This window comes from Lytechinus variegatus, chromosome 11 (assembly GCF_018143015.1).
Source record: "Lytechinus variegatus isolate NC3 chromosome 11, Lvar_3.0, whole genome shotgun sequence".
In the NCBI taxonomy this organism is placed as follows: Eukaryota; Metazoa; Echinodermata; class Echinoidea; order Temnopleuroida; family Toxopneustidae; genus Lytechinus; species Lytechinus variegatus.
In genome coordinates this window covers 30,598,771-30,614,424 of record NC_054750.1, presented here as the reverse complement: position 1 = coordinate 30,614,424, position 15,654 = coordinate 30,598,771, and the positions used below count along the sequence as shown (strand labels likewise).

The window sequence follows — 15,654 nt, the reverse complement described above, 5'->3', positions numbered from 1 at the left end:
GTCCTGGCTTGAGAAATTATGCTAAATTGAAGAGATGGAGAAAGATAAAGAAATAAGACGTAGAAAAATATATAAATGAAGAAAAAGAGAGAGAAAAGGATACGAGAGAAGGAGAGATGATGGAACAGACAGATATGAGTTAGTATTCTTATTTTTTTCTTTTTTTATACATCATCTTACGTTTGTAGAACTTGTTTTATTTTTTCTTCTCATTATTTCACATTTTCTCTTCTTGCTCGTGCACCCCTGTTCTTCTTTAAAGATCTCTGTTTTATTCTCGTTCTCCTGGTTTATTTCTTATTCTGATTTGTCTCTTCTTCATGATCTTCTTCTTTCATCTTCTTCCTTTTCTGCTGCTTCTTTTTCTTCTCGTTAATGTATTTTTTTTTCATATTTTCATGTTCTAGTTTTTTCCTTCTTATCCTCCTTTTTTTCATTATCTTCTACTACTCGGTCGCTTTCTTCCTCTTTATGTTCTACTCCTATTACCCCGAATTCTTTCTCGTTCCTTCCCTGCCAAATGTCTATTGTTACTACTTCTCCTTCTCTTTCTTCATCCTTTTAGGATCCTTCTTCCTTTTTATATGATTATTTTTCATTTCTCCTTTTTTTTTACAAATGATTTCTTCATTTTTAACATCCCAATTTCCCACGTGCAGATAGAGGCATCTGGTACTTAATTGACGCCAGTGTGTGGAAGGCTCCGCCGGTATTTAATTTATTGAAGCATGTTGAGCGCGCGAGTCGGACCGCCCTGCCTTTTCAGAGCGGTACACGATGACCGTGACGACACAATCCTCTATCTAACCATCGAACAAACATTACATCGTCTGACTGCAGAAGAATGATTTATGTTTGGATTAATCCATGAGAACAACATAGTAAGTGACCAGCGCAAGCATATAAAATTCTATAAACATCGATCGGAGGGCTTTGAGGGCCAATTTTCTTCGAAGATGTTCTCGGCGAAGATGCTTTTCCTAAAATTCGTCATCTCTTTACTGATCATAGATAAAGGTAAGTCATTTTCATTCACGTCTCAGCTTAAAAGATAAAGTTGCAGAATAGGCTTAATTGTATTTTAATAGATGATGTCTTGACACTTCCTTAAACTTCATTTACTGTAAGCATACTGAATAGTTCCTTTTCAGATTACGTTAAATAGTTAATGTTTAAATGTGTGAAAGGTATTTCCCCTTCTGTCTGGTAAAATATATTCTGACATCCTGAACAGGATCATTTTATAAAATTTACATTACCAAATATATGGAGTTCAGAGTATTTCAGAGTCCATCAAACATTCTTTCCATCATTATACCGCCTCACTCAGGAACAATTTGAAATATATGAATAATTATGTTAATAATCGCGAAAGCATTAATCTCTGCTTCTTTTCGTCAATACATCACCCTTTTTTCGGTATCTTGCCACTAATTCAATATTTTAGACATATTATGTTTTAGAAGCCAACTTGCTTTGTGCTATTTATTTCTCGGTGTTTGATTTGTTATTTCAGAGTACACGGCACATGAATATTTTTTTTTTAATATGATGCAAGTATTGTTAGTACGAAATTGTATTTTTACTTAAATATATTGTTGGACCCTACAGAAGAGCAAATATGTGTTGATTGTATTTGCCTAATTATTCCGGACAGACCTCCTTATCAAAGACAGAGAGGAATTGGAAGATCAAAGATTATTTCATCATAATATATTAGCATTCGAGTACTAGGTTTTCAAATGAGACGGATATTTGTTTTAAACAATAAATCCACTATGATTGTTATCATTCTGATCATCATCATCATGCTAAAGCAGGGGTAATAATAACAATAGCAACACGCCTCGGAATAAAATATTTCTAGATAGATGGCGCTATATAAATGCCTATTATTATTATTATCATCATGATAATCACCATCATCATCATCATCATTATTATCACTCCCATCGTCATTAATCATCATTATTTTCATTACTCTTTTCAAGAAATTGTTATCATTATCATTGTTATTACTATTTCATTTTTTAAATCACCATTGATGTGATTATTATTCTTACTGATATTTTAAAGATGATTGCTATAATCACGACTATTCAATTCAATTCAATTCTTTTATTTCATTTCCATTCAAAACATAATACAAAGTAATATAAAACAATACAAATCAAATACAATTTTACAGAAGGGCATTCTTACTTCGTAAAAAAAAAACAACAGTATAATATAGAGCATAAATGGAAATGGAAATGAGGGGGATCCACTAAAAAGCAAAGCTTGTAAAATTGTGGATCCCCCTTGGAAAAGAAGAAATTATAGTCGACTTACTATATGCGTACATGCATGTATTACAGGAAAGAAAAAGAGAAAAAGAAATCATATTGACGGAAACATAATTACTGAACAAATGCAAAGCTTTTCACACAAAGAGGTCTTCGTTGTAAAGGATATGTTGCGCAAGACAGGAAAAAACCCAAACTATTATTTATTTTACAATTGATACAATAATTTTTACCTTTCCAAACTAATATACATTTGACCAATACAGTAACTACCTCTATTTATGACGAGAAAAGAGAAATATAAGTTTACAAGTTATGTACAATCTAAAAAAAAATTATAATATATACTTTATGTACATTACTATTTACATTACAAGTAAGTATGGTAAGTGGCCAGGAACAATCTGTTTTGTCTTCTGCCCATTATTCAATCGTTGGTGACACAAAGACACGTATTTTTAAAGCAATAATATTGTCCAGATCAGAAGGGAAATATTTTATCATACTGAAATATGGTGCATATCGTTCGCCCAGTCATTTCATTGGGAGAAAATGCTTTCCATCACTAACTCAGTCATCCGGTGTTTATCAATGCCATATTCATATCTTATCACAACACCAGGGAACGTGGTATTCATTTTGGTCTGGTGACGTGTGAACTGTTTTGATAATGACATTGTCTATAGTGTTCACATGGCCTCATTACCGCTTTTCGTGTACGTCTCATTAACTTCGTTTGTTGTATACATACTTCACGCTCCGCAAAAGAGAAATCAAATCAATCTAACTGTCGGGGCATGTAATCTTAATTTGGGATCCGTCACACCAACGAAACCGACTCCATACCGATCAAAGCTATTACTTTATTTCGAAGGGTATACCATAGGTCGGTTTGGAGACGGATTAATTTGTGTGTCTGTAGCATTTGTGAAACGTGTATGAGATGGAAAAATAACGAATACAGAGAAATATATCTTTTATTTAGTCCACGTAATCTGAGCAACTATTGAGCCATGCAAAGAAACTATAAGAAAATATATTCAAATTCACTAAGTATCTTTTATACAAGATAATTATGCAATTTGAAGAATACCCCCCCCCCAAAAAAGGATCGTCACACGATCACTCCCCTATAGCCTCACTACGCACCTTCACTTTCACACCGAACCATCCCCACACACATTCCCCAATTCAGCAACTTATACACGGGTGCATGTTGGTTTCAACATGTAAGATAAAAGAGCAACGTTTATAAAAGGAATGAAAGGGCAAAAATACTGTGCCGGGAATCGAATCACAGACTTTCATGATTATGCGTCGCCAGGCTCCTTAGACCAAGCGGCGACGACAACTTACACATTAAATACGCACACCGAGGGCCTTGCGCACGCACACTCCCACAGCCATTAATTTCTATCCTCCAACAGCCTCCCCTATACACACTCGAGTGCACCCACACTGTACACACACACACACACACACACTTTATCACATGCAGCTTTACACATGCAACCACCCACTCTTATACACTAAACACATCTAGTACACACCCACATTCACATCCCGTTACACGCACTCATACACATGTCCCCACCCACATAACCATATCAAAACATTCGTACACGCACATACACACCTTCTCTTTAAAATCGGCATCCCTTTAATGAACATCAGTACTTCAACCAATCCTATTTCTTGTTCACTGCTCATAGTGACTATATAGCCCCGATTATCATTTTGTATGAGAAAGTTATGTAGGAAAAACTAAGTACAATTATAGCTAAGGTCCCAAACCCAAATCAAGTGCAAGTCATTTGATTAGACATGGTAGTTAAAAAAAATTGTAGTACATTTTTGCGTTTAATTGCATTTTGCAGAAACGCCGAAAAGATCCTCTTCCGCATAGCGCTTAGTACATCAGGGCCCATTTCATATAAAGTTGCTATGATAGCAACTCTTGCTGGAATGTCAACTTTCACTTGTAGAGCCAATCAGGAAAGATATTTTTCATTGATGTCATGATGGTAGTTATTATTCGAGTAAGCTGCTAACGTTTCAACTTTTTATGAAATTGGGCCCAGGCAACGTCTCTCTGTGCCTTACAAATATATTATTTAAACGGCCATCGGATTCTTGGTTGCCCACATATAACATCTGATCAATATACTAATGGCTGTAGTAAGACGAAATGTCTCGGACAAACTTAACAAGCTAAATTAATTCTTCTTAATGAAAAAGAGACAAGCATGAAATGTTACAAATAATGGGAAGATTGATTCATACGAGATATATATTTAAAGTTAACCAGCTAATTGCAATCTTAAATCTGGTCTCCTGGCAATGATCTTGCCCGTCTACGAAACAACGAATCTGAAATTGAGAGGGAGGTTTATTCACGCATTAACGAATATTAATCACTACAGAAGTTACAGATATATTGACGGTTAAAGAAATGTATCCAATTGAGCCATTTCTGTCTACATGGTCTATGGGGATTTCCAGTAATTTTTATAATCTCAACTTCTGATGACAGAATGGTGTTTCTAATGCAAATTCCTAGAACAAAGATTTTGTATAAAGTAAAAAAAAGAAAGAATTTCTTTACATAAACAAACAATGTTGTAATTATTAGTTTTAGTGATAGTTATTAGAACTAAATAGCCTAATAAGTTTGCTTGAAAGAGTGGGCAACATTTAATATATGCATCCTGAAAGTAAATCTACAGCAGGTTTGCTCTGACAGTATCCTGTCCATGGTCTGGAAAACAGATTGAAGATATGGGTATCATTTAGAACTGAAGAAATCAAGATGACCGCAAGAGGATGATATCTTAATGATACGCTATGGTGATGAGCGGTCGAATCGTAATGGTTCCATTATTATGGCTCTTCATTGAGATTGTCTATGACGTGATACCAGCTTGATTTGGCTTTGATTGGCAGGGAGAAATAATGACGAGTATTTCGATTTAAGTGACAGATTCCTCAAAAGTCTTGCATGATTACCAGCCTGATGAACTGGGGATAAAGTAGGTCATTCTTGGTCCCAACTTTCATGTGATTCTGGAGTATACTGCTTTTCGAAATTAAAAACGCATACCAACCCAAACATTTGCTCCGATGACAATTGCTCCTGGCTTCATTTCGTCTAAGATATAGGGTTGGGTTGCAATAAGGTTTTTATCTCAGGCGTAGGGTTAGGTTTAAGATAGGCTATAGTGTTAAATATATGGTTAAATTTGGTAATTTCCTTAAAGTGTAGAATTTACAGCGGAGCAATTGTCGCCGGAGTAAATATCGTGGAACCATCTTTACACATAGTGAATCACCACATGGTTTTTATCCGCAAAATATCAACTCCGTTTGGTCTCATCGAACACGATCTAATTAGGTTATCCCTATTTCGCCTATTATCAAGTCGGTCTAACACAATTTAGTTTACAAAGTTAAATCAACTGGTTCATACTTTCAATGTTGTAAACGCATCTGGGTATAATTACTAATGCTTAACTGTACTTTGAATAATGGAAATGAAGAAAACATGTAAAGTAGGTTCAATGTTCGTTATTCATTTTAATTTTCATTGAAAATCTTTACTACACACTATTTTCTCGCTCTTGTCAAGTTAAATTGTTGCCTGCAGAGCGAGTCCGCATTTCTGAGACAAGTAAAACCTACTGAGCATCCTGCAAGAAGCTTTCACCTTGGCTTGGATGTCGATAATGTATTTTCTTTCAACCCTTGACAAATATATATCCCCCAAAGCACTATTTCTCACATTTGCCACCGACTCGCATATAGATAAGTGAATATAGGTGATCTATTTCTTATCACGTGACCTAAATTTGACCAATCGTGTCGTGAGTTTCTTGGTGAGTGCGAAACGAGTCTTATTCATCTTACCACCATACCTTTCCTCTTTCTCAATTTCAAATATTATGCACCCTACTACATAGCCTACAGTCGTGATCGTGAATGTAATTATGATTATGTGTCTCTACACTTAGTATATCTTGCTTTCTCATTTACATCCCCATGTGCCAGCCTATCGTCCATTTTCAGTCTAAACACTGTAAAAACTGTGGTGTTAAAACGGACAGCAATGGTGTTAATAGAGGACCACACCCTGAGGTGTTAAAATAACACCCTAGAGATTGAACACAACACCAAAGAGTGTAAATGTAATAACCATAGGTGTTGTAATAACACCAATAGGTGTAAAACTAACACCACCAATTTAACACCGGTGTAAAATAACTGGTGTAGTCCTCTATGTACACCGGTTAACACCACAGTTTTTGCTGTGTATATAGGATAAAAACGAATTATTATTTCGACAAAAGTTACTTCCACCTCTTTGATATCAAATTTTTATGTGAATAAATTGTTACATGTACTGTGCCATCACTTGCTCATAAAAAAATCTTTTGTAAGATCCCCTCAAAGCCAGAGAGATAGGCAAAGAGATTACTCTTTTTCAAAGTATTTTGAAGTTGAACGGAGCATTCGTTCATTTTCTTAAAGGTATCTTCCAACTGTGTCAAATAATCTAAAGAGTGAACTTTGAACAGTGTAGGTTTACAAATAAGCATTTATGATTTTCATAAATCATACAGGACATCATTAATTTATTCCTCGATTCACCATTTTATGCCTAATTGACTCATTTTCATTTTTGTTCAGCGTTGAACGCCTGCTCTTATCTTACAATTCTTTCTTTCTTTCTTTCTTCTCCCTTTTGTTTTTATATCTCTCTTGTGTGTTTCCCCTTTTTCTTGTTCTTTCTTCTTTGTTCTGTGTTATTCTGCTGTTCACGGTTCTGATCTGTCATCCCTGTGTCCATCTTTGTAGGCAATTCTACAATAATTATTTAGTCCACACATTACAAGCATTTGCTTTTTAGTGGATCCCTCCTTTTTCTCAGATCTTCATAATGTTAATAATAATTTGTTTATATATAATAATTTTGTTTTATTAATGGATAACTATCATATATTGTACCTACCTCAATTTATGTTGTTTGTAAAAGTTTCATTTTCAAACGTCGTTGTAATTAAACACAACCGCTTCACTTTGTTATGTTGAAAATGAAATAAAACAAATTGAATTGTATACCGCTTTGAGAAAGGTTTAAATGTTTTGCACAACAGTAACGTAAATTGAATCGTTAAAGATAATTTCAACGATGTAAACCGTCTTTCAATTTGGTCTAAATGAATATTGAAATAAATCGATGTTCTTTCTTGATCAAAGTAATGGACATTAAAGAAGATGTTACTATAGGAATACTATAGGAACAACAATATTGGAGACAAAAATAAACATTAATAAAACATACTATATGGAACAACTATATTAAAGATGAATATAAATATTGACAGTAATTGTCAGTGTATGACATGTTAGTTGATGGTAATGTTACGAGCTATTAAGTGGACATACATCATTGAACGAACGTGACCATACCCTCAGTTTTAAATGTCATACTTCGTTCTACAAACATGACTAAGGACTTATCTTGAGGCAAATCGAAACACCTCATCTAGCACATTGTAACTTCTATCATTAAATAATGAATAAAATGACATTAATTGGCATTATGTCTCTTAGCAGCGTCAACTAAATAGATACGTAGGGATAGAGGCAAAGTCATACCAGTCGTAAGTGATACAGTCAAGAGTTCAACCGGGCAATCTCTCGGCTGAAATGCGCAATTTTTAAGTTCGACGACCTACACGGGAAGAATAGGTTTGCATTATTGATTATGATAGAGTAGGAGTAATATTTGTTTTAATTATCATTTTGTATAACCATCCCATTTAACATATGAATTTCATAGTTAAAATGAAAATTTAACTTTTGTAGTGAAAGATGAAGCTTTGAATTGTTTACAAATTTGACTACATTGTGCTGCACTCTACCCAAATGAGGTGAATGTGTATGGACCTACTACTACTACTACTACTACTACTACTACTACTACTACTACTACTACTACTACTACTACTACTACTACTACTACTACTACTACTACTACTACTTCTACTACTACTACTACTACTACTACTACTACTACTACTACTACTACTACTGCTACTACTACTACTACTACTACTACTTCTACTACTTATATTTCTACTTTTACTACTGCTACTACTACTACTACTACTACTACTACTACTTGTAGCAGGTCCATGGTGTAACCGATAAGAAGAAATTCTCTGAATGCTTGAGCACCTTGGAAGCCGAGCTAAAGCTAGGACAATAATAGTAGCAGGGATCGCTGAGAGTTTTCGGAACTGAAGTGGCTGTACCCTGAGTAAATATACCGATACATGTATTATTATTATCAACATCATTATAATTATCATCACTACAGATAACTTAAAGGTAATAAATGTTCAACAAACTATGACAGAGGTTATATATGAAAACAAGCGTGTTGCCTAGTGGGCTCCTGTAACAACGGTCAGCAGATAATTAACTATTGAAAACAAATGAAGTTCCTAAACCCTAAAGTCGTATATTCATTGTAATGGCTAGATAAAAATATTTGGAATAAATGCAAGAATAAGGTAAGAAGTATGTAGTAGAACCAATACACGCATTACAGCTCGTGCATCTCTTGACGTTCACAAAGAAGTCAATGACTGCCCGAGTTTGGGGAAGAAAATTGCGTGAAACATCATGGTGGTAATATTACTTTTGAAAATGCTGATTAGTGCGGGTATTTTACTATCCTTGCCATTAAGGGAACTTCATCAGTTTGCTTTCATTTAATCAAGTTGGAAATGGGTGTCCCGATTTCACTGACGCGGTCTATTATTAGGATCGTGAGCGTATAGATCCAATGTAAGCCAAGATGATGCATCATTTCCTTAAGATGGAGAAGTCAAGGATTGGCCCTTATCAATTTTAATTACACAGAATCTACCCTCCGTAGCATCGTGGACCCCATTTTCATCCTGACCCATTTATCATTAGATATAACGTCATATTAACTGATAATCTAACAATTATGCCTCAATGACAGGTATTTGGGTTCATGTACTTTTAAATTCCGATCCTTTCAATTCAGTACATAGATTGGTCTTGCACCCATGTTTATTATCAACCAATTTCTCCATTTAATATAAGAAATAGGATATTATCTCTCTCTCTCTCTCTCTCTCTGTAATATGTTTTGTATTTAATGCAACGATCATGTGATGATTTTGATGATGAAATGATGATGATGTCAATGAAATATTCCATGGCATGAATCGACTCTTCGTCACGCATGGTAAGTATATTCTTGAATCTGTCGCTGATAACATGAAGAAGAACATGATGATGACGATGATGATGGTGTTAATGAAATATGCCATGGCATGAATTGACTCCTCTTTCGACTTTTCGTTACCCCTGGTAAGTATAGTCTTCCATTTACTGATGATAACATACCGTGCACGCATGGAAAGCATAATGTAAATACATGAACATGTACATCATGTTGGAATTGATTTCCGGCGCAATCGACATGAAGCTCGCTAGGCGGGGCAAGCAGGGAAAAACACGCATCAAGTGGGCTTGGAAGCCAGCTAAGGGCGTAGGGGAACGATTAGTAATATTTACAAAGAACAGGTGAACACTACTCTCTGATAAACATCCACAGGACGAAGAAAAGTTAAGGGAATATGGTACAGTATTATTTAGCAGTCTGCCACCAGCAATCTAACCGCCATGCACTTAAAACAACGCGCAAATGGAATGTACTTTGTTACATGTGAACACAAGGTCATTATTATAACTATTAACACTTTGAATGAAAATTCGTACTTGTTGGAATATGAATCAGGCTATTGTGTACAATTTCGTTGTTATGAACACAAAATTTTGAAATGAAACAGATTCTTATAATTTTAGATAAACGAAAAACAACTAACATGCCATTTTCCTTAATTGAGCTGCAACATAAAAAACTGAATGTTTACGTTCGTTAAACATGTTATAGGGTCTATGGTGTTCGTCATTACAGACCTAAAATACAAACAATTCCATTTCAGTCGTTTCTGCCCCTCTCCGAAACCCCACCCCTTATTTATTATCTGCCCCTCTACTTTCTATTTCACCCCGTGTCTTCACGTACACTGACCAGCAAGTATTTCTGTTTTCAATCTTGTTGAAAGGCTTGAATGTCTCGTTCAGTAATGTGAAAAAAAAATCCTGAAACATCATGCACTTCCTTGACGACTCGTGCTCTATTAGACCAGACCAATCAATTCATAAAGTCCTTCCCGACTATATATCCGCAGTCCCACCGAGAAAATATTTGTCAAATCGGTTTATTTTCAATTTCTCTAATGCCAATTCGTCCAATGACAAACTCGTCTACAATCATTTGATTTACCATCAGTTCATCCACTATCCACATGGTATAATGACCATTTCTTCTAATAACCAATTGGTCCAATAGCCATTTAGTCCATATACCATTTGGTCTAATTGGACTAAATGAATGAAAAAAAAATGATGTTGGTTCAACTGGTAATGAGAGGAGATAGTCGTAGACGAACTGGTAATTAGACGATTGGACAAATGTTTTTTTTTACCAAAAGGTTATTAGGCAGAATGTTGATGGACCGAATGGCATTAGACTAAATGAAGGTAGACCATGTGGTGAGTGGACTAGATGGCAGTAGACGAATTGACAATTTACCGTCAAAGCGACAGAAGGTACCTTCAGATATAGCAGTGGGAACTCCTTCTTCTGGGAGCAACTTTGCATCCCCAAAAATGTCTGAACTTTGAAGGATGTAGTTAAATACGTTTTCCTCCCCTTAAGGGTGCAGTCCTTCTGAAAAGAACACAGTTTCACACAGCGTAACCACAGTGTGTTCACATAGTGGACTCTGAGTATTATTCACACTGTTAAAATGTTCAAATTCAACAGTGTGAAGATACTTCCAATTTTGGACACCTCGACAGTGTGACTGTTCACAGAGTGTTCACATGGTCGACTAACTGAACATGTGATTTACACTGTTGAAATGCCCAAATTTAATAGTGTGAAGGTGATTTCACATTGTGGTCAACACTGTGAACACACTGTGGCACACACTATGGGACACCTTGATCTTTCCAGTAGGAAGAGTGGTACCCATTAGGAATTTGAACACCCAATTGTTTGCACCCTAAAAGTGCACAATTGCACCTTTTAGGGTGCAAACATTAACATTAGCACGTTTGCACCCCTGTTTTCACTTAGTCAGTCAGGGTCCTATATTTCACTCAAAATATGCTGTCAGTGTTGCTTTTAGGGTATAAAACCTTTTTGAACATTCAAATAAATCCAATGGCCTTTATCAGCCTGCTGGAGACAGTCGATATATTTGGCCCGTTCAGTGTAGCTGCATGTTAAACAGTTGGAAAAAAGACAAGTTTCATTAGTAAAATATGTTGTTTTATTCATGTATTTCTTGGTAACTATACTCATTATTCATGAATAAGTTTTTAAACTATTTATTCAATTAATCCAGCATGTTTAATCTTACAGTCATTAATAAATGTAGTTATGTTTGGATTTTGATTATCATAAATTACAAATTGTAATGGTGCTTCGTGTAAATTATTCTTCGTAGTTTTTATCATCATTATCATTGTTATCGCTCCTAGTAGTATCATTCTTATAAGTAGTAAAAGTAGAATTATATAGCTAACATCGTAATGGTTAATTGCGTCGATGGGCAGACATTTTCGGAACCATTATACTGTTTTCAACCTTATTACATACATCTTATTTCGTGTATATTGAATTTATCTAAATCAATATAAAATATTACGGTATATAACATTTCATGCAAGGGTATATGCTCTGCAGAATAGTGCAAAGTGCAGACGGCCAGTATCATGTAGATAGCTTTGATAAAAATTGCTCATACTCCCCCGAAGAAATACACCATTTGTAGAAGTATGGCCATGATCGTGATGAATTAAGGCTATTTGAGGTCACTCTTGAAAACAATGCCAGTTATATATCATTACACAGGATCTATATAAGTTATCATAGTTAAGAGCAATACTTCTTGAATTGCTGGTATTTGATCTACACCATGTAAAAAACAAGCGCCCATGTGGAAGGGCTTGTAGTAGATCTTGACCCGACATTATGGCAATGCTTGTCGCCTGCTGTATAGTACCCATTATTTGCCATTAATTTGATTCGATTTGTAATTGCTATTTTAGCTCCGTTCCGTTGGTACCAGTAAGAAAACTGAAGTCTTTTATGAATAAAAATGACACCTGAATTCCCTGATCTATGACAAAATTATTTTTTTGGTCTCAAAAATTAATGATGTATGCTGCTTAGCTCAAGCCTGTAAAGGGGAGTATATACTCTAATATCGGAATATGTATTCGGAAGGACCGATTTAGGACGAATATCAGTGTTGCAATTACAGCATTATCAATTAATGCGAAACACGAGCCTTAAATAACTAATGATTAATAGAAATGTAGGAATTCCATAGCATTATTTAATGTAAGCCTTTATGACATTAAATCGAGTGGTTAGAACAATATAAATATCATATTACTTATACCCTGTCATCAGTATTTCTTATCATTAGTAAATCTTATTACTAGTATGATGATGATGAATGCGCGAAGCTCTCGTGTTGAGTATTGGACTTGATGTAAGTCAGATTAACCAATTACCCATCTGTTAGCCAGAGATTGTGATCAATGCTGTTTTTTTTTTCAATCTGTCTTTCCCCCATAATTACTTATAACCCGTATATCATTATTATGTGTCAGTATTGTGCTGCTTCGAATATAGAGGTTACCATCATATAGAAGTGGGGTCAGTTATTATATTATTACTTTGTATACACAGCGCGCAATGAACTTCAACTGAGGCTGATTAGCTCGTAGTGGTTCTCAGAAACTACTACAGCTTAATTAGTCCCATATATTGAATTTCACGTATCTGTCCTCCCTTACCTTAAGAGCGTGGAGGCGAGCAGGGTTCTCGAAGACGAGGAAGGGTGACATATGTCTGCGGGCCGAAGCTGCTGGCGGCGACACACTAATAGTAAAGCTGCCAAAGCCACAACAACCGCGTCATAAGAAAATTGATATATCAGGACCTTGGTTACATCATTTAGAGGGCACTGATAAATGCAGAGGTCATTTCCATTAAATCCCATTATTTATGCACTTCACCAAGTGCAGCAGGTTCGCAGACCTACATTTTGTTTTATGAAATTTCGTTATTTACTACCCTAGTTTTTACAAGTGTATTTTCCTAAGGTCTTCGCAATAAGAGGCCCGGGATTTCTCGAATTTGCTCCGGGTACAAAGTATTGTAAATGAATATCATACTATAACAGAAATTGATTCTGACATCAAGTTGGTTTTGATAAAAACATATTCTAATGAAGGTTTGACGATAATCCATCTAAGAGTAACAGACCTGTGATATCTCAGGACTTTTTTTTTACGGAGACATCACATGTGAGCAAGTGTCGAGAAGGTCTACGTCTTGTAGTTTCCATTTTCTAATGGCTCAATTCTAATCCCCAATTCAAAGGGAAAAAAAATGTTATGAACACACAAATATAAATGGCCTGACAGACTACGTTCTTCCAATTCTTTGCAGTGATGTAAATTTTGATTTGCGCCAAATTAAGGTATGACTGCAATAATGAATCCAGAGGTCATCCTGCAAAGATTACCTTAAAATACATTCAAAACACCTTTTCAGTGATTTACATTATAATTGTTTAATAAACACATTAAGTATCAATTCTCAAGTTAATTTCATTGACAATGGATTAACAAATACGTGTACGTTTAATAACTCATGAAGTATTTTGACATCGTTGGCATCTGGGATTCATTCATTGCAGTCATTCCTCACTTTGGTGCAAGGCAAAATTGGCATCACTGCAAAGAATACCTACTAATTATCCAAGCGTGAAGACATAACACATAAATATGGCATCGAATTATTTGGGAGATGCTCTTTCCAGCCATATATGATAATGCATTCATGACATTTTCTTTCCTTCAGTTGGGGATTTGTGAGGTGTCATCTTTTTTTAATCATACAGTATATGTTTCTCATATAAGCGTGCTCGAAATAATACCCTGTCGCCTAAGCCTAAGAATCTTTCGTTATTGCACAGTCACATCACCAAAACTGAGACCAAACCGACAAAAAGTACGATAGCAACAGTAACCTGATAGGTTTTGGTCGGTGTGGGCTCAGTAATTGCAAATACTCAGCAAAAACTGTGGTGTTTACAGTTGTACATAGAGGACCACACCAGTTATTTTACACCGGTGTTAAATTGGTGGTATTAATTGTACACCTATAGGTATTATTACAACACATTTTTTGTTACATTTACACTCTTTGGTGTTATGTTTATTCTCTAGGGTGTAATTTTAACACCTCAGGGTGTGGTCCTCTATTAACACCAATTGGTGTCAGTTTAACACCGCAGTTTTTACAGTGTATGAAAGAACCACACTGATTGGTTCCCAGACAGTATTTTAAACAGAGTGCGCGTGCAACGATGATCTCGATTGGTCATTGGTATTTAGCGATAGATTGCAAATCTTTTTTGTTTTATGGAGCGCTTGTGTTCACCGGTGTGACTGTGGTATAAAGTTAGTCAAAGTGTACCAAGGCAGGTTGGCGGGAAAAAAATAATGTCGAATGCCTCAGGAGGTCCAATGCGCAAAATGCACTCTATCTTGGGTACAAGGATGTACTGTATAGCTTCGCCTACATGTTCTCTGTCCAGTTTCAATGTAATGATTAACAAACGACAACGTTTTCTGATTGGTATAAAACAGCCGATCTTCTTGCCCTATGTCTGAAATTTATTAATCACTGTACTGGATGTTACATTTAATTATTACGTAATGCATATAATTCTATATACTTCTAACGCTCTCTGGCAGGCAAGGGCAAGATATTATTGTAATCATCGCCAACCAAGCCAACGGTCATAAGCCAGTGTGAAGTAGGTTTTTAAAGCAGGTAACAGTCATGCATGCTTAACACTTCAGTTTAGGATGTTGTACTTCATTTGTACATGAGATATTGATTCGTTTGCATTTCATACCATCATTAGTTTTTATCAAATTATTTTCCAAAAGTAATCTTTGTCATTATCTTTTATTAGATATGGTATAGTAATTATCATTTTGTTGTTGCCACCATTGTTTATGCTATTAATGTTAGCATTTCAATGTTATTTTCACAGCATAAATCTGTCCAACATACGTACATCCAAAGGACCCAATGTTAAATGTACATTTATCAGGGTCCTATGGCTCAATAGTCAAAATTGATGGCAGATTTGCGATCATTGTTACT

General features: G+C 35.4%; 1 protein-coding gene across 1 annotated transcript in view; it reads left to right on the top strand.

The window, feature by feature from the left end:
- Positions 1–782: 782 nt before the first annotated feature.
- Positions 783–15,654, top strand: part of LOC121423528 (neuronal acetylcholine receptor subunit alpha-10-like) — a 32,886-nt gene continuing 18,014 nt past the window's right edge. The window contains exon 1 of the mRNA XM_041618881.1: positions 783–1,017. Within this exon, the coding sequence (XP_041474815.1) occupies positions 852–1,017 (166 nt within the window). The 5' untranslated portion in view covers positions 783–851. The remainder of the gene's footprint in view (positions 1,018–15,654) is intronic.